The 22473-nt window shown below is 40.6% G+C and overlaps 1 protein-coding gene across 1 annotated transcript in view; it reads right to left on the bottom strand.

The window, feature by feature from the left end:
* Nucleotides 1-22473, bottom strand: part of HDX (highly divergent homeobox) — a gene marked incomplete at its 3' end in the record, with an annotated part of 159737 nt that overhangs the window by 25880 nt on the left and 111384 nt on the right. Inside the window, exons 6-8 of the mRNA XM_079765688.1 lie at nt 14658-14865; nt 4006-4082; nt 606-689 (exon numbers count right to left, since the gene is read on the bottom strand). Coding sequence (XP_079621814.1) covers nt 606-689; nt 4006-4082; nt 14658-14865 — 369 coding nt within the window. The remainder of the gene's footprint in view (nt 1-605; nt 690-4005; nt 4083-14657; nt 14866-22473) is intronic.

The raw sequence follows: 22473 nt of genomic DNA, 5'->3' as shown, positions 1-22473 counted from the left end.
AAATGTATTAGCATATGGACTGATAGCTTAATTCACAATTGAATAAAAACAAAATTGTGTATGCCATGCTGTCAAAATAAGCCTTTTAATTTAGTAACAAGTGATATTAAGAAAAGGTAATTGCTATTCATATTCATTTGCTATTTGCATTAGGGATTATTTTTAAACTTATCCTAAAACAGATATACTATTGTATGTTTTAAAAATGGTCTTCAGAAGTTGTAATTCAAGATAAAAATAGCAAAGGAAAAATCTGGAAAAAAATCCCTTTAATTACCATTTAAAAATGAACATTAAGTTTAAAAAACCATTGCCATAAATTTTACATTAATCATCACTATGCACAGCATCAACTTGTACACCATCAATACCTACTCTTATTGAGCAAACCCTGTGCTTATAACTATAACCCCTGAACCAGCCAGTATTAATTAAAATGACCGGCACCCTGACTTATATCGAAGTTATCTGAGAGAGTCAATGTGGAGCCCCAGCATGTTTAACTTATCAAGTGGAAGTGAAATAGACCAATACATAAGTACTGTAGAAGTCTGCCTCATCTAACACCTTCTCTTAATGAATTCACAATTTGAAATTACTTTTACCTTATAATCCAAGAAAGAATTCACTTGTTCTACTTCAGAATTACTTATCATGTCACTTTCTTCATCGTCAATAATTTCTATTTTCTGTAACACAGGTAGAGAAGTTTTCATAAATATAGATTTTATCATCATCACTACACTCAACAATGTATAGAGTGTATACATTCAATGTTCAGCTTTAGCTAAGGGATTATCTAGTCTACGATATCCAGAATAAACTCGGGTAACTGACTGGTCCCCTAGTGTTAACACCCAGTGCTGTGTCTAAGCCACTTACCTCGATCTTTAATGGATTACTGCTTAGTAAATAGAAAATTACTGAAGGGAGGATAAGTGGGACATCTATAATAGTGTCAGCAATAAATAAATTAAATTTAAATTAAAAAAAGAAATTACTGTTATACTATTTAAAATAAGAAAACAAAACAAACAAACAAACAAAAAAAACCATTCACAATATCCCTGAAAAAAACAACAGACAATCAAATTCTGCTTAAATAGTGCCCTCCAGTGACAGGGAAGTGTTTTCTTACAAGGGTAGTGTATTTAAAGGTAACCATACCTAATTGGTTTAAATGTCCTCACACATCTCTGCAATTTCGAATGTAAAATTTCAACATAAGACATGAATTCCAAAGTCAAATACATTTTTTAAACAATTCACTTATTTACTGCACTCCATTAGCTAGACAATTGAAAGCAAACATGTATGATGTAATGATCAAAATAGCATGGTTATGTTTCCTTCACTGGACAGTAAGAAGGAAGAGTGAGAGAGATGCTAAACTGCCCTTAGTTTTAGAGTTAAGGTACAGAATAGTTTGTACAGTATCTTGTACACAGAAGGTACTCATTAAATATCTGTCAAAAGAATAAACAAAACAACTTAGCAGTAATGAAAAGAATGATCAATAAGCTTCAACCCTGGGGCAAGGCAAGTTCTCTAATCCTGGAACATTTTTCCAAAAGCAAAACCAAAACATAAAATCAGATCTAACTTTTACTTTTTGCATAAGAAAACCAGAGTTAAGGAAAAACAATTCTAAATGTTTAAGCCCAACCAACCCAAAAGAAATTTTCAAAAGAGAAAAGCTAAGCTAGAATTAGTCACTAGGCAATCTTTTTAGAAAGAGCACATTAATAGCAACATATTGTAGGAAGAATTTGAAAACAAGTTCCTATCCAGCAATACATATAGTGATTAAAAGTCACAAACAATCTTGGAATGATCATATTTCACATATTTCGTATGAGAGTACAATACCATAACAGGGGTTGTGACCTGCAGGCTTCTGAGTCAAGAGGACAACTGCAATGAAATTGCTTTCTACCACTGCCTGGAGATGAATCTAATGTTTTGTTTTCGATTATAATCACTATAAACTTAGGACTTAATCCTGTCAGGTCTCAGCAGACCTCTGATTTGATCATTTTTTTAATGTTATTTTTAAGATTCTCAATATATTTTGATTGGTTCTGGGATAAAGTAGCTAAGTAATCTAGGGAGGAAGCCACCAAAGGCCACTGTATAGATTTGTGCATATAAATAGATCTTATATGTCTTTGTGATTTGGTATCCATGAATAATTGGGGACACTCCAAAGCTACAAGCAGAGAAGATCAACCTTTGAAAGTCTGGACTTTTGTCTCTGAAAACCAATTGCTCTTGAAAAATTAAGTGCCTAAGTGACTGTGGGCCACCCCATGCCATTTATTCATTCATTATCTTCAAATGTCTGCTGCAGGGGAGATCCAGTTCAGAGAAATTCAGGCTAAAATGAGCATGTCTTTAGGGCAGTGATGGCGAACCTATGACACGCGTGTCAGCACTGACACGCGTAGCCATTTCTGATGACACTCGGCCGCTAAGGCGGCCGCATGCCGAGGATGAAACATTTGCTGCTCCTGAGGATGAAACATTTGCGAAATAACGTTTTTTCCTCAAAGTGACACACTACCCGAGTTATGCTCAGTTTTTTGGCGAAGTTTGACACACCAAGCTCAAAAGGTTGCCCATCACTGCTTTAGGGGAAAAGAGGTTGAATATGTAACTTGTATAATGTAACTCAAATCTGGAGCAGAGAAGATTATTACTTGGTGGAGTTTAAGAATACTAGCACAATTAATAATTGTGGAAAACAATTATAACTACCTATATAATGAAAATGTGAATCTGCCTCAAAATAAAAACTTGTATTCCTATGCGTCCATTGAATGTAGTGTTAAAAGGGTCAAACATCAACTTAACTCAGTACTAAAATCAATGAAATGCAATCCTAAACAATATTGTGTATGTAGAAAACACATATATTATTGATGTTTAACAAAAAAGAACAAAACTGTATTTTATGTGCTTAACTTTTATTAAGGAGATGTGACAGGATTACAGTGTCTGGTAAACAATGTTTGTAATTAAAGACAGGGTAAATCTTGAAATTACAGTCATTTTTTTTAACAGAAAAATCCATTATAGAGACCCTTTTTTTTCACATGTAGGGTGCTTGTTCATAGGAAGGCCACAGGTTTTGTTCTCCTTGTCACAATGACTCCAAATTCCTGTTGGCTCTGTTGTGAACCAAAGAACCATTTCCTTAGGCCCTCTGCTCTGAGCATGCACCATAGGGGCCATTTTTTAAAAGTTGCATTTAGGCACAAAACACTTATTCAAAAGCAAAAACAAAGCATAATGACATTTGCCTTTATGTCTGACTTTAATACCATCTTGATATCTGTATTACTTGACAGACTCAGAATATAAACAGATATTGCTAAAACAGCTCCTTAAGAGGACATCTCTATATACCAATAATGCTTATATTTTTACAAAACCCAGTTTAATCCACACATAGCTTGTCTCTGCCTGCTATTCAATTGCTTAATACTGTTTTTCCTCCATTGCTGCAATTTTTAAGATAACAGAGGCCAATTAGCTAGAAAGAAGAAAAGGTTCTAAACACACTATATAAGATAGGTATGGTCTGAACAGAGACCTTGGAGTAAGGAATCCTTGGATACAAGTTCCAGAAGCAACAAAGGCTTCCTTCATAATTTCAGGCTAAACTCTGTTTTAATTCTGCCATCTATGAAATGAGAAGAAATTTGCTCTTTGCTAAATGTGTTGAAGAAAATAACTTGTTATGTATAAAATGTCCTATGTGTAGTAAGCATTAGATTTTTATATTTGCAATCCCTTAAACTGAAAAAATCTGAGGTTAAATGGACAGTGCTTTAACTTTCATTTATTAAACTGTCAAAGATATAGAATTCATTTGTAACAGTTCTGTTTTAATTTGTAAAGTGGAGCAAGACTTTATTCTGAAACCACTAATATTGTCACCAACTAGGAGCATATCCTTGAAATCCATCATGTAATGAGAAAATAATTTCAAAATGTACATACCACATTATCTTCGGATACTGCATGGTGGTCCTCCTCCTTATCAGCCCTTGTCTTGTTAGGAACAACTTCATTGGACTCTTCCATAGAGAAAAAGGCCATGATTTCATTTTACATTTCTCAAAACTTTATTGAGAATGCTTTATTCAAGATCAATGAAATAATTTATTTTAAAAAGACACAAATGCCAAATTCACTTCATATATGCCTTGTTGAGCCATTCCACTTCTTAAATGTGAATAGGTAAAAATACAAGGATGGTCACCATCATATTATTTATAACTGAAAAAAATGGAAGCAACCTATATGCTTAACAATGAGAATTGGAGAAGTCATTTAGGGCCTATCTCTACAATAAAAGCAATGATGCTACTAAAAATGAAGTAGAAAAATAGTTGATAATAAAATATTCATGACATATTGGAAAGTGAATAAATGAAAGTGACAGAACCTACTATGTAGGTATACTAAAAAATGTGTACATATTCCTGGAGAAAGAAAAATAACACTATTTACATAAAAATTATTTCTGGATAAAATTACAGGCAATTTTTATTTTTCTTGCTTTTGTCTAATTTTACTTATTTTCTTCCATTTGCTCTTTCATAGTTAAATATTTTTAAATGAACATGCATTAATCATTGCAATAAGAGAAAAGTGATAATTTTCAAATACATGATATGATATAAAGCTATAAATATAGTATGTTTCCAATTTTGTAAAAAGGCAGGTGTTTGTGAATGCACACACACACACACACACACACACACACTCCTGTACATATGTAGAGAAAACACTGTCAAAAACTTTCCCCCATCTCCATTTTTAATATGTTTATCACTGAGGGGTAGGGTTATTTCCAAAATTTTTATTGTATTTTCCAATGTTTTCTATAATGAAAATATATTCCTTTTGTGATCAAAATTCAGTATGTAAAAAATGAGAAATAAAAGAAAAATTAATTCATAGAAGCCAGTCTACTAAAAAGTTTTCTGTATTGAGGTAGAGGAAGTGGTTCATTCACAGCATAGGATATCTACAATATAATCACCTGTTTTAGATTACTCCTACCTCTACTTCTTAGGAAAACAGGGAAGCAATGTTTCTCTCTGTTCTTTCTGCACAGCCATATTATGGAGATTATTTGCATACATACAACTGGAATTCTGTAACCCCTAGTAGTGACCGACATTTTATTTCACCATATAGAGCTGAACAAATATATTTATCAGCCCTTGAGGTTTTTCCAAATCCATTCCTTTCCATGGAAAGACATAGAGGTACGCTCTGTATGAACATGGGAATGATTAGGAGGAAAACATGGTTGACCTAGGAACTCACATATGAATACATAGATAATTAGTGTTTAAGCATCCAGGGAAGTTTTACTGGAGTTTTAATGCAAAGTTCAATTTATTTTTTAAAATATATTTTTATTGATCTTAAAGAGAGGTTTGGGTGGGAGAGAAAAATAGAAACATTGATGAAAGAGAAACATTGATTGGCTGCCTCCTGCATGTCCTCTACGGGGGATTGAGCCCTCAACCCACTGACCAGAATCCTGGTTCATGGGCCGATGCTCAACCACTAAGTCACACCTACTGGGCTATTTCTTAAAAAATAAAATAATGATTTCTAGACAGAATAAGCTATTGTCTATTTGTTATTTCGAGATTTCAAATCACAGGCATTTCAATTGCTACATAATCGGCAACTAAATGAAATGGAGGGAAAATTTTCATCACGTTTAGTTTCATAGCTGGTATTAGTACTGGTACCCTCAGAATACGGGTTAGTTTGTTTATCAACAACATCATTACTGGAATCACTTGTTCATAATTTTGTACACAGTTTTGCTTTTCCAGAAACATGCTCATTCATGGATAATTATAAGATGTAAATAAAAACTGTTTTGAGGATTCCTAAAATAAAAAGGTGTGAAGTGATACAGCTATATAAGGCATGTTTTCTTTAACTTACAGATAGCTTCTATGTTAGTGAAAGCTTGAAAGTTAAACATTGCCAATGTGTCTGGTTATCCCCCCCCACCCCCCGCCCCCGCCAAAATCAGCCTTGCTAATTGGAAACTAAACAAGTGGAATTATTAATCAGTGAAAACTCTAGAGAGCATTCTATGTGGTGTCCAGAGTAACTATATGTAGATTTATCTTTCATGTGCTCACCCGCATAATAGACACAGCTAAAAAAAGGCTTCATTATGAAACTTAATGTTATAGATATTCATTTTCCCATACTTTAAACAATTTGCTTCTCAGAGTAGTAGAAATCTTGAAAATTGCTCAGCCATAAACATATTTGGTGGACACAGAACTTGAAATTAAGAAACTGAGTCATCTATTACTTCTGTAGCATTTGCAGTTAGGTGAGGGATAAAGCCAGGGAGCTAGGTTTTTTATTGTTGTTTCTTGATTTTTAATCAATACCAACCACACCTTCTTTCTCTTTCACTCCATACAGGAAAAGAAAATGGAATAAGTGAAGTAGAGGTAAAAGGTGAAAGTTAGAGGTAAGTCAGAAGTTCTTTATCAGGGAAGTACCTATTCTCTCAGAAGCAAAATAATGAAATTGAAACTGCTGAAAGATCAACAGCACCTTTTGGTGACTTTGGCTAAACCTGTCTTTTACTGTATTTTGAAAATGATCCTTGATTTTGCTTGTAGAATTTTTTTCTAGAAACTTTTTTTCATCCTCACCTGAGGATATGTTTATTGATATTTTTAGAGAGAGAGGAAGGACAGAGAAAGAGAGAGACAGAGACAGAGAGAGAGAGAGAGAGAGAGAGAGAGAGAGAGAGAGATGTGAGAGAGAGAAACATCCATAAATTGTCTCCTGTAAGCACCCCAATCAGGTATCAAACCTGAAACCTAAGAATGTGACCCAACCAGGAATCAAACCTGCAACCCTTTTGGTGTACAGGATGATGCTCCAACCAACTGAGCCACCTGGACAGGGCTTTTAATGTGATTTTTAAATAAATTTTAACATGTAAAATGTAAGACCTGATTTAAAAACACTTCTTTCTTCTTGAATATTTGGAAGACTATCAATAGCCATATTATAAAGGACCCTGAATTTCAAGTTGTTACAGTTTTTAAATGGTATGGTCAGGTACTCTTTATTCTGTCTCTCTAGATCTACAATGTCATGCAGTTAATGAAAATCTCAAAGTAAACAAAAATTTAACTACAGTTTCATAACTGAAAGGAAATATGTTTAGTGTATTTTAAAGGTATGATATTAGTCTAGACCAGATTATACAATTAACTTAATCATCACAAAAAGATCACCCAATTAAATGACTCAGAATACTATTCTGCATCAGCAAAATGAGGAAGCGAGTAGGACAGTATAAAAAAGGCTCTTTTCAGTACTTGAACATTCTTTTATGATTTTGTGGTGCAATTTGTGATGAAAATGAAAATCTTACCATGCAGCTGTAAAAAATAAGTGACCAAGAGGAATTCTAGGCAATATCACTTCCCATAAAGTATTTTTTGATTCATGCATTCAATTCTCTCTCCTTTTTCACATTAGATCTTGATTACTATGCCAGGTCTCTGGAGAACACACTATTAAATGACAAAGGATGCCAGTGTAGAAGCAGTGGTACATTAGGAATATTAACATTTGCTCATTTTTTCCCATTAACTCATTTTTTAAAATTCCCTCTTGGAGGGGGGGCGGGTAGTGGGAGTTGGGAAATGAAACTCTCCTTAGGGGTTTATATAATTTCATTTTATCATATTTATTTCCTCACAGCTTTCCCATCCATCCATAGAAACACACAGTCATTCTCTAAACATCTGTTTATGAATCAGTGAAAATACTCAAGTACTCCAAGGCATATATGTACAATTTAGTAAATACAACGATTAGGCAAAAATGGTTTAATGCACCCACTAGATTAGAAATAAGAGCCTTGAAAATAATAATGGCTCCTCCTTTTTTTCTGCTTCACAGTTTTTCCATACACTAAATTCTCCGTTATGATCTTCATCAATATCTATAACAAATGTTGGTAAGAAAGAAAATACATGGCCCTCTCAATATTAACAGCTTTTATATCCTTTACATTACTCAACCTATTGCAATCTGGTTGCCTTTCTCACCCATGCAATTGCTTTTTCAAAGAATTCCTTAAACACTGAATTCAATGGCTTTTTATTCATTTTTTGTAAATTTTATTTTTCCCGCTTTATTGAGGTATAATTGGTATACAAAATTGCACATAATTACTGTATACAATTTGGTGAGTTTAGGTGAGTTTAGACATATGTATACACTCCTGTTACTATCACCACAGTCCAGGAAATAAACATATCCATCAGCTTCAAAAAATTCATTTGTTACTTTTTTGGTGTTCAGAACACAACATGAATTACCCTCTTAAGTTTTTAAGTATACAATCTTTTATTGCTAACTATAGGCACTGTGTCATTCAGCAGATCTCCTCTTGTATAACTGTAACTTTTATACCCCTTGAACAACAACTCCCTATATCCCTCTGCCCAATTCCCAGGTACCACAATTCTATTGTCCACTTGTATACCTTGGACCATTTTAGATACCTCATATGAGAGGAATTTCTACTCAACCTATATGAGATAGTTGAGAGAATAATCCCTCTTCCTCATGAAATTTCTCTCTTTGGTTTTATAAATAATATAATATCCTGATTCTCTTGTACCTAAATGTTCTTTCAATGGCACCCTTTTATCCTCCCGTCCCCAAATATAGATTGTTGTTAACATACAGTCCTTGTCTATCTTACTCTCTTGTTTTCTATGTTCTCATTTAACTATATTTTCTATATCTATGGCCAGACATTATTTTGGCCTCACTGTGGGTGACTCCCAGATATTTTCTCATGTTTCAATTCCTCTTTTGAGTTCCATACCCAAATTATTAAAGGGTATGCTGTAAAGCTCCACAGTTCTAACAAAATAAACCTGCCATCATCTAAAATGCAACACATGCAAAACTGAATTCTGAATTTATCTTCACACATCATGCTATACATTGAATGCAGTGCCAATAAAAATCTTAAATGAATTATGGGCAGGGGGCTTGTGGAAAGAAATTCTAAAGTTCATCTAGAAGAATCAGTGTGTTTTTGTTACTGAGAATAATGTTAGCTAAGGATAATAAGAGCCCTACAAAATATTTACAGATTTTATAAAGCCACAGTTATAAATAATCAGATCAGTATAACATAAGAACTACAGAATTTGACCCACATGATATGTATGTATGCATATATGAATGTGCACGTACATTTGTATGTGTACTAGAGGCACGGTGCATGAAAATTCATGCACTCGGGGGGTCCCTCAGCCTGGCCTGTGCCCTCTCACAGTCCAGGACCCCTCGGTATGTCCACCTGCCGGTTCAGGCCCACTCCCCAGGGGATTGGACCTAAGCTGGCAGTCAGACATCCCTCTGACAACCCAGGAGCCCTTGAGGGATGTCCACCTGTTGGCTTAGGCATGCTCCCCGGGGGATTGGGCCCAAGTTGGCAGTCAGATATCCTTCTGGAAGCCCAGGAGCCTTTGGGGGAGCAGGACTAAGCCATTAGCCGAACATCCTTAGTGCTGCTGCAGAAGTGGGAGAGGCTCCCGTCACCACGGCTGTGTTGGCCAGCCATGAGCTGGCTTCTGGCTGAGCGGTGCTGCCCCTGTAGAAGCGCACTGCCCACCAGGGGTAAGCTCCTACATTGAGCGTCTGCTCCCTGGTGGTCAGTGCACATCATAGAGAACAGGTCATTCCCTGTAGTTCTGCAATTAGGGTCAATTTGCATGTTCTCCTTTTATTACATAGGATATGTATTAGCCTGACTACTATCATACTGTCTTTCATAAATATATATGCTTTATTTAAACTCACTGGAAAATGATGAATTGTTTAATAACAAGTTTATGAGCAATTTGTTAATCATTTGAAAAAATCAAATTGGGTATTTTCCTCACACATTTTAAAGCAAAATAAATTCAAATGTAATAAGTATCAAGTTGTAAAAATAAAACCATAAAGATATAAGAAGTAAATATAGAGGTATGTTTACATAATTGTAGTACACAAAAAGAATTTGTAATTATGACAAAAAAGTCAGAAACCACAAAGGAAGGAATTGGTATATTTGACAATATAAAAATTCAAGGAAAACAATCCAAAGTCTATGGGACACAGTGAAAGCAGTCCTGAGAGGTAAATTCATACCTCCACAGGCTTACGTAAAAAAAAAAAAAAAAAAAAACAAAACAAAAAAACAAAACAAAACAAAAAAAAAAAACAAGAAAAATTGGTAATAAGTTATCTAACTCTAGAACTTAAAGAATTGGAAAGAGAGAAACAAGGAAAGCCCAGAGTGAACAGAAGGAAGGAGATAATAAATATCAGAGAAGAAATAAATGACCAAAAAAAAAAAAAACCAATATAAAAGATCAATGAAACCAAGAACAGGTTCATTAAAAGGATAAACAAGATTGATGAACCTCTAGCCAGGCTCACCAAGAAGCAAAGAGAGAGGACCCTAATAAACAAAATCAGAAATGAAAGAGGCAAAATAACAACAGACCCCACAGAAATACAAAGGATTGTAAAAAAATACTATGAACAACTCAGTTCTAACAAAATAAAAAACCTGGAGGAAATGGACATATTCCTAGAAAAATAAAACCTTCCAAAACTCAATCAGGAAGATTCTAAAATTCTCAATAGGTCGATAACTATGGAGGAAATTGAAGCAGTCATCAAAAAACTTCCAGCAAGCAAAAGCCTGGGGCCAGACAGCTTCACAGGGGAATTTTACCAAACATTCAAAGAACAACTACAACTTATCCTTCTCAGACTATTTTAAGAAATTCAAGAAGAAGGCACATTTCCAAGCTCTTTCCACGAAGCTAGCATTACCCTAATCCCAAAACCAGATAACGACAACACAAAGAAAGAGAAATACAAGCTAATATCCCTGATGAACATAGATGCTAAAATCTTCAATAAAATGCTAGCAATTCGGATTCAGCATTACATTAGAAAGATCATACACCATGACCAAGTGGGATTTATTCTGGGGATGCAAGTCTGGTACAATATCTGTAAATCAATAAATGTGATACATCACATAAACAAATTGAGAGACAAAAATCACATAATTGTATCAATCGATGCAGAAAAGGCATTTGACAAAACCCAACACCCTTTCCTGATAAAAACTCTCAGCAAAGTGGGAATAGAGGGATCATACCTCAACATAATAAAAGCCTTATATGACAAACCTACAGCAAACATTATACTCAATGGGAAAAAACTAAAACCATTTCCCCTAAGAACAGGAACAAGACAGGGATGCCTGCCCACTTTCGCCATTCCTGTTCGACATAGTACTAGAAGTGCTAGCCATAGCAATCAGACAAGAAGAAGAAATAAAAGACATCCAAAATGGAAAAGAAGAAGTAAAACTGTCATTGTTCGCAGATGACATGATACTGTACATAGAAAACCCAAAAGACTCCATAAAAAAAATACTAGTCTTAATAAATAAATTTGGAAATGTAACAGGATACAAAATTAACAACCAGAAATATATGGCTTTTTTATACACTAATAATGAACTCACAGAAAGAGAAACTAAAACAACAATCCCATTTACAATTGCACCAAAAAAATTAAAAGTCCTAGGAATACATTTAACCAAGGAGATAGAGGACCTGTACTAAGAAAATTAAAGGACGCCCAAAAAAGAGATAGAGGAAGACATAAACAAATGGAAAAATATACCGTGTTCATGGATTGTTAGAATCAACATCATTAAAATGTCTGTACTACCCAAAGCAATCAATAGATTAAATGCAATCCCCATTAAAATACCAAGGGCATACTTCAAAGAGCTAGAACATACTCTCCAAAAATTCATCTGGAATAAAAAAAGACCTGAATAGCTGGAGAAATCTTGACAAAGAAGAACAAAGTTGGAGGGATCACAATTCCAGATATCAAGCTATACTACAAAGCCACTGTCCTCAAAACAGCCTGGTACTGGCACAGACATATAGAACAATGGAACAGAACAGAGAATCCAAAATTTGACCCAAGCCATTATGTTCAGTTCATATTTTACAAAGGATGCAAGAGCATACAGTGGAATAATGACAGTCTCTTCAATAAATGGTGCTGGGAAAACTGGACAGATACATGAAAAAAATGAAACTAGACCACCAACTTACACCATACACAAAAATAAACTCAAAATGGATAAAGAATTTAAACATAAGATGGGAAACCATAAAAATCTTAGAAGAAGCCATGGGCAAGAAAATAGCAGACATTTGTCATAGCAATATCTTTACTGACACAACTGCTAGACCAATGGAAACTAAAGAGAAAATAAACAAATGGGAATACATCAAAATAAAAAGCTTCTGCACAGCAAAAGAAACCATCAACAAAATAAGAAAGCCCATTCCATGGGAGAACATATTTGCCAATGTTGTCTCCGATAAGGGTTTAATCTTCAAAATTTATAGGGAACTCATACAACTTAACAAAAGGAAGACAATCCAATAAAAAAATGGGTAAAGGGTACCCCCTCCCCCCAAAAAATGTAAAGGAAAAAAATGGTCAAAGGACCTAAAGAGACACTTTTTGAAAGAGGACATACAGAAGGCCAAGAGGCATATGAAAACATGCTCAAAAACACTAATCATCCGAGAGATGTAAATCACAACAACAATGAGGTAGCATCTCACACCTCTCAGAATGGCTATCATCAACAAATTAAGAAACTGCAAGTGCTGGAGAGGATGTGGAGAAAAAGAAACTCTCTGCACTGATGGTGGGTATGCAGACTCGTGTAGCCACTGTAGAAAATAGTATGGTGTATAGTCAAAAAATTAAAAATGGAACTTTCATTTGACCCAGTAATCCCACTTCTAGGATTATATCCCAAGAAACCAGAAACACCAATCAGAAAGGATATATGCACCCCTATGTTCATTGCGGCACAATTTACCATAGCTAAGATTTGGAAACAGCCTAGGTGCCCATCAGCAGATGAGTGGATTAAAAAACGGTGGTACATCTACACAATGGAATACTATACTGCTGTAAAAAGAAGGAATTCTTACCATTTGCAACAGCATGGATGGAACTGGAGAGCATTATGCTAAGCAAAATAAGCCAGTCTGAGAAAATAAATATCACATGATCTCACTCATTTGTGGAGTCTAATGAACAACATAAACTGATGAACAAAGATAGAACCAGAGTCATAGAAGCATTGAACTGACTATCCAACCTATGAGGGAAGGAGGGGGGTGAGGGGGTAAGAGATCAACCAAAGGACCATTATGCATGCATATAAGCATAACCAATGGACACAGATTAGGGGGTGAGGGCATGTGCTGGGGGTGTGGGCAGTCAGGGAGAGGTCAATGGGGGAAAAGGGACACTTATGTAATACTTTAAATAATAAAGAATTGAAATTTAAAAAAAGCCAACATGTGTTGGTGCCAGTATGGAGAAAAGGAACCCTTGTACACTGTTGGTGAAAATGTAAATTTGTGCATCCATTATGAAAAATAGTATGGAGATTCCTCAAAACATTAGCAGTCCCTCATCTGGTTATATAATGAAAAGATATTAAATCAGTACCTCAAAAAGGTATTTTCATTTCCATGTTCATTGCAGCAATATTTACATTGGCTAAGATATGAAAATAACCTAAGTATCTGTTGACAGATGAATAGGTAAATAAATTTATACATATTTTTATATACATTTATACATAAATTTATATATACTTATCTATAATAATAAAAGCATAATATGCTAATTAGACCAGACATCTTTCCAGATGAAGCAAGGGCTGCAAGGGCAGAACCCCTTGCATAAATTTTGTGCAAGAGTAGGCGTTCCTTCCCCCGGCTGCCAGCACCGGCTTCTCTCTGGCACCTGGAACCTGGGCTACCCTCTGGCACCCAGGACCCGGGCTTCCCTCGCAGCCCCGTCTTCGTCCGGAAGATCATCTGGAAGGACATCCAGTCTAATTAGCATATTATGCTTTTATTATCTATACTAATAAAAAGGTAATATGCAAATTGGTCATGTCGCCCTCACAGTAACAACCAAACAGCAGGCTACATGGGGTGACAAGGCTGGCAGGGGGATTAGTGAGGAACAACCAAATGACTGACCAGCAGGCTGTGTGGGGCGACCAGGCCAGCAGGGGGGTTAGTGAGGGGCAACCAGGCCAGCAAAGGGGAGCAGTGAGGGACTACTAGGCCAGTGGGGGGCCACTTGGGGATGACCAGGCTGGCAGGGGAGGGGCAGTTAGGGGTGATCAGGCTGGCAGGCAGAGGCATAAAATATATATATATATATATATATATATATATATATATATATATATATATATATATATATTGGAGTGGCCAGATTATTATGCATTCAGAGATCATAATAATCTGGCCACTCAGTGTATATGTATCATTGAAACATAGAAGAAAATAAATCCATTTCTTTTAATATTTTTGACCAAATATTATGAGTTTATATTTGAAGTCCAATAAGCTGAAAAGAAAGTAAAAGTGCATCAAATTTACAAAAGCTATAATTAGGATGTACAGCATAAAAAATACCTTGAGAGCTTCCTTCAGACAAACAGATGGATGCTTCATCATTTCTATCATTATCTTCTTCTACTTCAGGACCAGCTTCCTCTCCTGTTGTAAGTGCAGACAAAGAACCAGACTCTGGATGCTCAGAAAAATCAGCAGGGCCTCCCCTTGGAGGTGGAACTTCAATCCCCATTAAACGATATTTTCTTCTTCTATTCCCAATCCAAGTCTTTATAAGAGAAATACAAGAGGAAGCTTTGTAAACATAGAAATTTAGCAGTCTTATCATTAAAATAATGAATGGATGCTGTATAAAACATGATTAAAAAGATGAAATAAGTACCTAGAATAATTAAATTTTATTATTGCTCAATAAGTTAAAATAAAATAATTATTTTCATTTTTTACTATCTTATTAGCAAAAAAATATTTATTTAAATATGTAGACTTTCAAGAAACATGTCAAGAATGCATTTTTATTTATTTATTTATTTCTGTAGAAAATAATCCACCAAATCTTTCAAAGGGAACACTAATTGGTTCCTTCTCTAAAGGGACCAGGCATATAACTGAAATTATAATTCATCTCCCATTTTGAATATTGCTCTTCATAGGTGAAAATGTGGTTTATATTAACTTTGTTTGGCTCCATGTTACCTGGGTATTTCAAGTATTCTAAATTTTCACTTTATTGGATTTAAAACCATTTAAATTTTTTTTTACATTAAAATAAGTTTAAAGTCACAGGAAGTTGAAGAGATAGGTCTTCATTCAGTTGCCTCCAATTAGCATTTTACATAATTATAGCATAAATACAAAACAGGAAACATTACAAAATATGTGTATACACTTCCATGTTCCTTTATAACACCACTAGAGGCCCGGTGAATGAAATTTGGAATTCATGCACTGGGGGGGGGGGGGGGGGGGAGGGTGCGGTCTCTCAGCCTGGCCTCTTCCCTCTCGCAGTCTGGAACCCCTCGGGTGATGTTGACCTGCCAGCTTGTGACTGGATGGCCTTCTATTGCTGCACGTCCTGCTGCTTGAGCTTCAGCAGCTACTGCATGTGCACAGGCTGGGCCACCACAGTCTGTCCTGCCAATACCATCGAGTGGGAGAGTCAAGTGTGGAGGCAGGCTCTCCTTGAGTTTCCTGCGCTTCCCTGAGTCACTGAGTTGTTCAGATTGACTGCCTTCTACAGAGAACGGTACCGGAATTGGGCCTAAGCCAGCAGTCAGACATCCCTCTCGCAGTCTGGGACCCCTCGGGGGATATAGCAGTGCACCAAGCAGCAGGCGGCCAGGGAGGAGTCCAAATCGGGACTGGGTGCCACACTGCTGATGCTCATCCTGACCCGCTTCCGTTGCTCAGTAGTGTTGCCATGGGATTGGGAGAGATTCCCACTGTGGCAGCTGCATTTGCCATCTGTGAGCCAAGCTTCGGGCTGAGTGGCGCTCCCCCTGTGGGAGTGCACTGACCACCAGGGGGCAGCTCCTCCATTGAGCGTCTGCTTCCTTGTGGACAGTGTGCATCATAGCGACTGGTGTTTCCACCAGGAATTCTGCAGTTCGGTCGATTTGCATATTAGGGTTTTATTATATAGGATTTTGCATGTGACTTTTTTTATTGTCTAAAGTTTTACTTATGTCTCCTTTTTCCATGATTAACCCCACACCAGACATTCCCACCCCCATGGGCAAACTCCCAGTGCCCCATTGTCTGTGTCCATTGGTTATGCTAATATGCATGCATACCGGTCTTTTGGTTGTTCTCTAACCCCCCCCCCACCTCCCCTGCCATTTGTCTCTGGATCTATTATTGTTCATTAGTTTATGTTGATCATTATATTCCACATATGAGTTATCATGTGATATTTATCTCTCTCTCCAACTGTCTTATTTTGGTTAGCAAAATCCTCTCCAGTTCTATCAATGCTGTTGCAAATTGTAAAAGTTCCTTCCTTTTTATAGCAGTGTAGTATACCATTGTGTAGATGTAACCACAGTTTTTTAATCCACTCATCAGCAGATGGGCACTTAGGTTGTTTCCAAATCTTAGCTATTGTAAATTGTGCTGCTATGAACATGGGGGTACATATATCCCTTCTGATTGGTGTTTCTGGTTTCTTGGGATATAGTACTAGAAGTGGGGTTACTGGTTCAAATGAGAGTTCCATCTTTAACTTTTTAAAATATATTTTATTGATTTTTTACAGAAAGAAAGGGAGAGGGATAGAGAGTTAGAAACATTGATGAGAGAGAAACATCAATCAGCTACATCCTGCACACTCTCCACTGGGGATGTGCCCAGGTACATGCCCTTGACCGGAATCGAACCTGGGACCCTTGAGTCCACAGGCTGATGCTCTATCCACTGAGCCAAACCATTTAGGTGCATCTTTAACTTTTTGATGAAACTCCATACTGTCTTCCACAGTGGCTACACCAGTCTGCATTACTACCAGTAGTGCACAAGGGTTCCTTTTTCTCCACATCCTTGCCAGCACTTGGCATTTGTTGATTTGTTAATGATAGCAATTCTGACTGGTGTGAGATGCTACCTCATTGTTGTTTTGATTGGTGTCTCTCTGATTATTAGTGACTTTGAGTATGTTTTCATATGTCTTTTGGCCTTTTGTATGTCCTCTTTCGAAAAGTATCTATTTAGGTCCTTTCCCCATTTTTTAATTGGATGCTTTTCCTTTTGTTAAGTTGTATGAGTTCTCTGTAAAGTTTGGAGATTAAACCCTTTCTGATATAGCATTGGCAAATATGTTCTCCCATGCAGTGGGCTTTCTTGTTGTTTTGTTGATGATATCTTTTGCTGTGCATAAGCTTTCCATTTTGATGTAGTCCCATTTGTTTATTTTCTCTTTAGTTTCCATTGCCCTAGAAATTGTGTCAGTAAAGATATTGCTATGACATATTTCAGTATTTTGCTGCCTATAGAATATTGTAGGATTTTTGTGGTTTCCCACCTTACATTTAAGTCCTTTAGCCATTTTGAGTTTGTTTTTCTGTATGGTGTAATTTGGTGATCGAGTTTCATTTTTTTGGATGTATCTGACCAAATTTCCCAGCACCATTTATTGAAGAGACTGTCTTGACTCCATTGTATGTTCTTGCCTCCTTTGTCAAATATTAATTGAGCATAATGGCTTGGGTAGATTTCTGTGTTCTCTGTTCTGTTCTGTTGGTGTATATGTCTGTTTTTGTGCCAGTACCAGGGAGTTTTGAGAACCGTGGCTTGGTAATATAGCTTAATATCTGGTATTGTGACACCTCCAATTTTTTTAATCTTTCTCAGGATTGCTGTGGCTATTCAGGTCTTTTTTTATTCCAGATGAATTTTTGAGAGTTTGTTCTAGATCTTTGAAGTATGCCATTGGTATTTTAATGGGGATTGCATTGAATCTGTAGATTGCTTTGGGTAGTATGGACATTTTAATGATGTTGATTCTACCAATCAATGAACATGGTATGTTCTTCCATTTGTTTATGTCTCCCTCTACCCCCTTTTTTTAGCATCCTGAAATTTTCTGAGTACAGATCCTTTACCTTCTTGGTTAACTTTATTCCTGAGCATATTCATTTTTTTGTTGCAATGATAAATGGGATTTTTTAAAGTTTCTCTTTCTGTGAGTTCATTATTGGTGTATAAAAAAAAGCCATAGATTTCTGAGTGTTAATTTTGCATCCTGCTACCTTGCCAAATTTATTTATTAATTCTAGTAGCTTTTTGATGGAACACAGTGAAAACAGTGTTGAGAGGGAAGTTCTTACCATTATAGGCATACTTCAAAAAAACAAGAAAAACTGGTAATAAGTCATCTAACTCTGAAACTTTAAGAATTAGAAAGAGAGCAAAAAGAAAAGCCCAGAGTGAGCAGAAGGAAGGAAATAATAAAGATCAGAGTGGAAATAAATAACATAGAGTCCAAGCAAACAAAAAAAAATACAAAAGATTAATGAAAGGAAGAGCTGGTTCCTTGAAAGGATAAGAAAGACTGATGAACTTATAGCCAGGCTCACCAAGAAGCAAAGAGAGAGAACCCATATAAACAAAATTAGAATTGAAAAAGGCAAAATAACAACAGATCCCACAGAAATATGGAGAATCATTTAAAAACACTATAAACAAGATGGCGGCGGAGGTGAACGGCTGATCTGTTGCCTCGCATGGCAGTTTCGGAAATACAACTAAAAGATGGACTGGTGAGTGCAGCGACTCCTGCTCGCGTCTCCCCAGGCCGGGTGGCTGCTCCTCTCAGTCAGCACCGCAACCAGGGCCATGAGCTCCTGGGCGGCCGCAGCAGCTGCTGTGGCGGCGGCTGCGGACTCGGCGCAGTGGCTCTCGGTGAAGGAAGAGACCATCTTTCTGCAGGATGGGCCCATCCGCGTCACCGACCTGGCCGAGCTACCCAGTGAGATCCTCGGGGCCCTGGAGACCACCAACACCGACTTGGAGGATTTTTAGGACTTCCCGTCTTACATTCAAGTCCTTTAGCCATTTTGAGAGAGGAGAACCAAGAAGGCAGCAAAGTTGGACAAAGGAACTTCGCCGCACACAGCAATTTCGGGGATACAACTGGAGGACAGAGCTTCTGCCACCCAGAACCACAGGAGAGCTGGCTGAATGGTGGATTTACAGCTAAGAGGGAAGAGGAAAGAGCGAACTCGGAGGGGTTGAGGTGCGGAGGCACGTGGGTCGGGCTGGTGGCGGGGGAAGGGTCGTGCGGCTTTTGTTCCAACCCTAGGGGAGATTAGCTCCCCAGACGCCTGCGGGAAGAGGCTGGACTCTCTGCCTTCGTGTCGGAGAGTGGGAGTAACTTCCTTTCGGAGGTGCGCCCAGCAATCAGTGTTTGCTGCGCTGGAGTGCGGAACGAGGGGGATTGGAAACATGGAAAGCAGAAAAAGCAGACTTGCAACCAGTGTGGTTTGCCACGCCATGGCTTGGTGGCGCCCTGAGGCCCCGCCCCGCCCTGAGACCCACCCCGCCCTGGGACCCGCCCTGCACGTTTTGCAGGCCCACCTGGGCTCCAAACAACGGCTTTTGCATGTGGGTGGCCTGCCCTATGGCAGCTTGACCAGATAAACTGCGGTTCTAGTCGGACTGCTCCAGGGCTGCTCAGACAGGAGGAAGAAACTGCATTTTTTGCTGTAATTCCTGCTGGGTGGCCTCAGGCAGTAGCTGACCTACACTCCATTGGAGACCCAGAAATGAGGGCATCTAGTGGTCGGTGTGAGATGACACCAGATTTCAACCACTCGCATAAGGGACACATTCGGGAGGCAGACTCAGTGAGCGCCAAAGCCTTGCTGCACCAAGACCCGGCCCATAAACGTGTCTCCTGCACAGCAACTCTTCCTTTATAGACACAGAGGGTCCACACGGCCAATTGGCCTGGAGGACAATTCCTCCCAGCGACACCAACAACAATCAAGACTTAACTATACAAAGGAGGACCAAGATGGAGGCATAGGGCGGAAGCCTGATTGTTGCCTACCGCAACAATTTTGAGTCTACGACGGGAGAGCAGAGCAGACACCATCCAGAACCACCGGAGGGCTGACTGAGCAGATGCTCTACAACTAGAATAAAAGAGAGGGGTACGCGGGATGATGCTGATGCCGGTGACCCAAAGACCACACTTTAAGAACTACGGCTCAGGCGACACAATGGCGGCCTGGAACGTGCTCGGCTCAGTACCCCCGGCAGTCTCTGGCTGAGGGGACGGCTCCACTCGCTGCCGAGCACGGACAGACGAGCCCCTGGGAGACATGGGGTAGGAGACACCGCGCTTGCTGACCTCCGAGTCCTTCAAGAATCTCAATGCCCCGGAAGCGGCCAGGTGCGCACGCTCGGCGACCGGCCACCGCTGCAGACCCAAGGGCCGACGCAGCCACCCCGGACCAGCCCGCCGCCACACACCAGGCACACCGGAGCTTCGCCGAGCCCGCCGCCCAACGAGTTCTGCAGCGGCTGCCCTGGAGCTCTGAGAAAATGGCCGAAGGAATTGCTGAGATGGAATTGACCAACAGGAATTGGGATCAAGAAGACGAAACCCCGCTGGGTCCCGGATCCGGGTGAAGCTGCGCACCCCTGGGTCCGGGTGAGGCTGGGAACTGGGTCAGGGTGAGGCTGGGTCCCGGGTCCGGGCGAGGCCACATGCCGCTGGATCCGGGTAAGGCCGCACGCCCCTGGGTCTGGTTGAGGCTGGGTCCCGGGTCCGGGTGGGGCCGCCCCCCAGGGTCCGGGTGAGGCTATGCGCCCCTAGGTCCGGGTGAGGCTGGTACCTGGGTACAGGTGGGGCCGTGAGCCCCTGGACCCGGGTGAGGCCACGCGACCCTGGGTCTGGGAGAGGCCACGCGCCCCTGGGTCCGGGTGAGGCCACGCGCCCCTGGGTCCGGGTGAGGCCGCGCCCCCGGTCCGGGCAAAGCCACGAGCCCCTGGGTCCGGGTGAGGCCACGCGCCCCTGGGTCCGGGTAAGGCCACGCGCCCCTGGGTCCAGGTAAAGCTGGATCCCAGGTCCGGGTGAGGCCGTGTGCCCCTCAATCCGGGTGAGGCTGGGTCCCGGGTCCGGGTGAGGCCGTGCGCCCCTGGGTCCGGGTGAGGCCACGCGACCCTGGGTCTGGGAGAGGCCACGCGCCCCTGAGTCCAGGTGAGGTCACGTGCCCCTGGGTCCGGGGGAAGCTAGGTCCCGGGTCCGGGCGAGGCCGTGTGCCCCTGGATCCGGGTGAGGCTGGGTCCTGGGCCCGGGAGAGGCCGCGCGCACCTGGGTTCGGGTGAGGCCACGAGCCCCTGGGTCCGGGGGAAGCTGGATCCCGGGTCCGGGTGAGGCCGTGTGCCCCTGGATCCGGGTGAGGCTGGGTCCTGGCCCGGGTGAGGCCACGCGCCCCTGGGTCCGGGTAAGGCCACACGCCCCTGGGTCCGGGTGAAGCTGGATCCTGGGTTCGGGTGAGGCCTTATGCCCCTGGATCTAGGTGAGGCTGGGTCTCGGGTCCGGGTGAGGCCACACACACCTAGGTCCGGGTGAGGCCACGCGCCCCTGGGTCTGGGAGAGGCCACGCGCCCCTGGGTCCGGGTGAGGCCACGCGCCCCTGGGTCCGGGTGATGCTAGATCCTGGGTCCGGGTGAGGTCATGTGCCCCTGGATCCGGGTGAGGCCTCGCACCCCTGGGTCTGGGAGAGGCCACGCTCCCCTGGGTCCGGGTGAGGCCACATGCCCCTGGGTCCGGGTGAGGCCATGCGCCCCTGGGTCCGGGTGAAGCTGGATCCCGGGTCCAGGTGAGGCCATGTGCCCCTGGATCCAGGTGAGGTTGGGTCCCGGGCCCGGGTGAGGCCACACGCCCCTGGGTCTGGGAGAGGCCACGTGCCCCTGGGTCCGGGTGAGGCCATGCGCCCCTGGGTCCGGGTGAAGTTGGATCCTGGGTCCAGGTGAGGCCATGTGCCCCTGGATCCGGGTGAGGCTGGGTCCTGGGTCCGGGGGAAGCCGCGCGCACCTGGGTCCAGGTGAGGCCACGCACCCCCTGGGTCCAGGTGAGGCCACGTGCCCCTTGGTCCGGATGAAGCCGTGCCCCTGGGTCCGGCCGAGACCCAACCAGAGGGAATCGAACCTGCATTACCACCATTTGTCCACCATCCAGAGCTGAGGGGTCAGTGCCGACATGTACACATAAGGAACTGGTGGAGATTGATATTGGGTCTCAAAAGAACTGTTGGTCCAGAAAGAAACTCACTACAGACTGATTCATTTGCCTGTCAGCATAACTATTATTGCTCATCTCACATTCAGTTCATGTAAGTATATCTCTAGTGACTCATGATCTCGCTCATCT

Source organism: Cnephaeus nilssonii (assembly GCF_951640355.1).
Source record: "Cnephaeus nilssonii genome assembly, chromosome: X".
NCBI classification, from domain to species: Eukaryota; Metazoa; Chordata; class Mammalia; order Chiroptera; family Vespertilionidae; genus Cnephaeus; species Cnephaeus nilssonii.
Note: the sequence above shows the minus strand (reverse complement) of the source record. Positions and strands in the feature narration are given on the sequence as shown.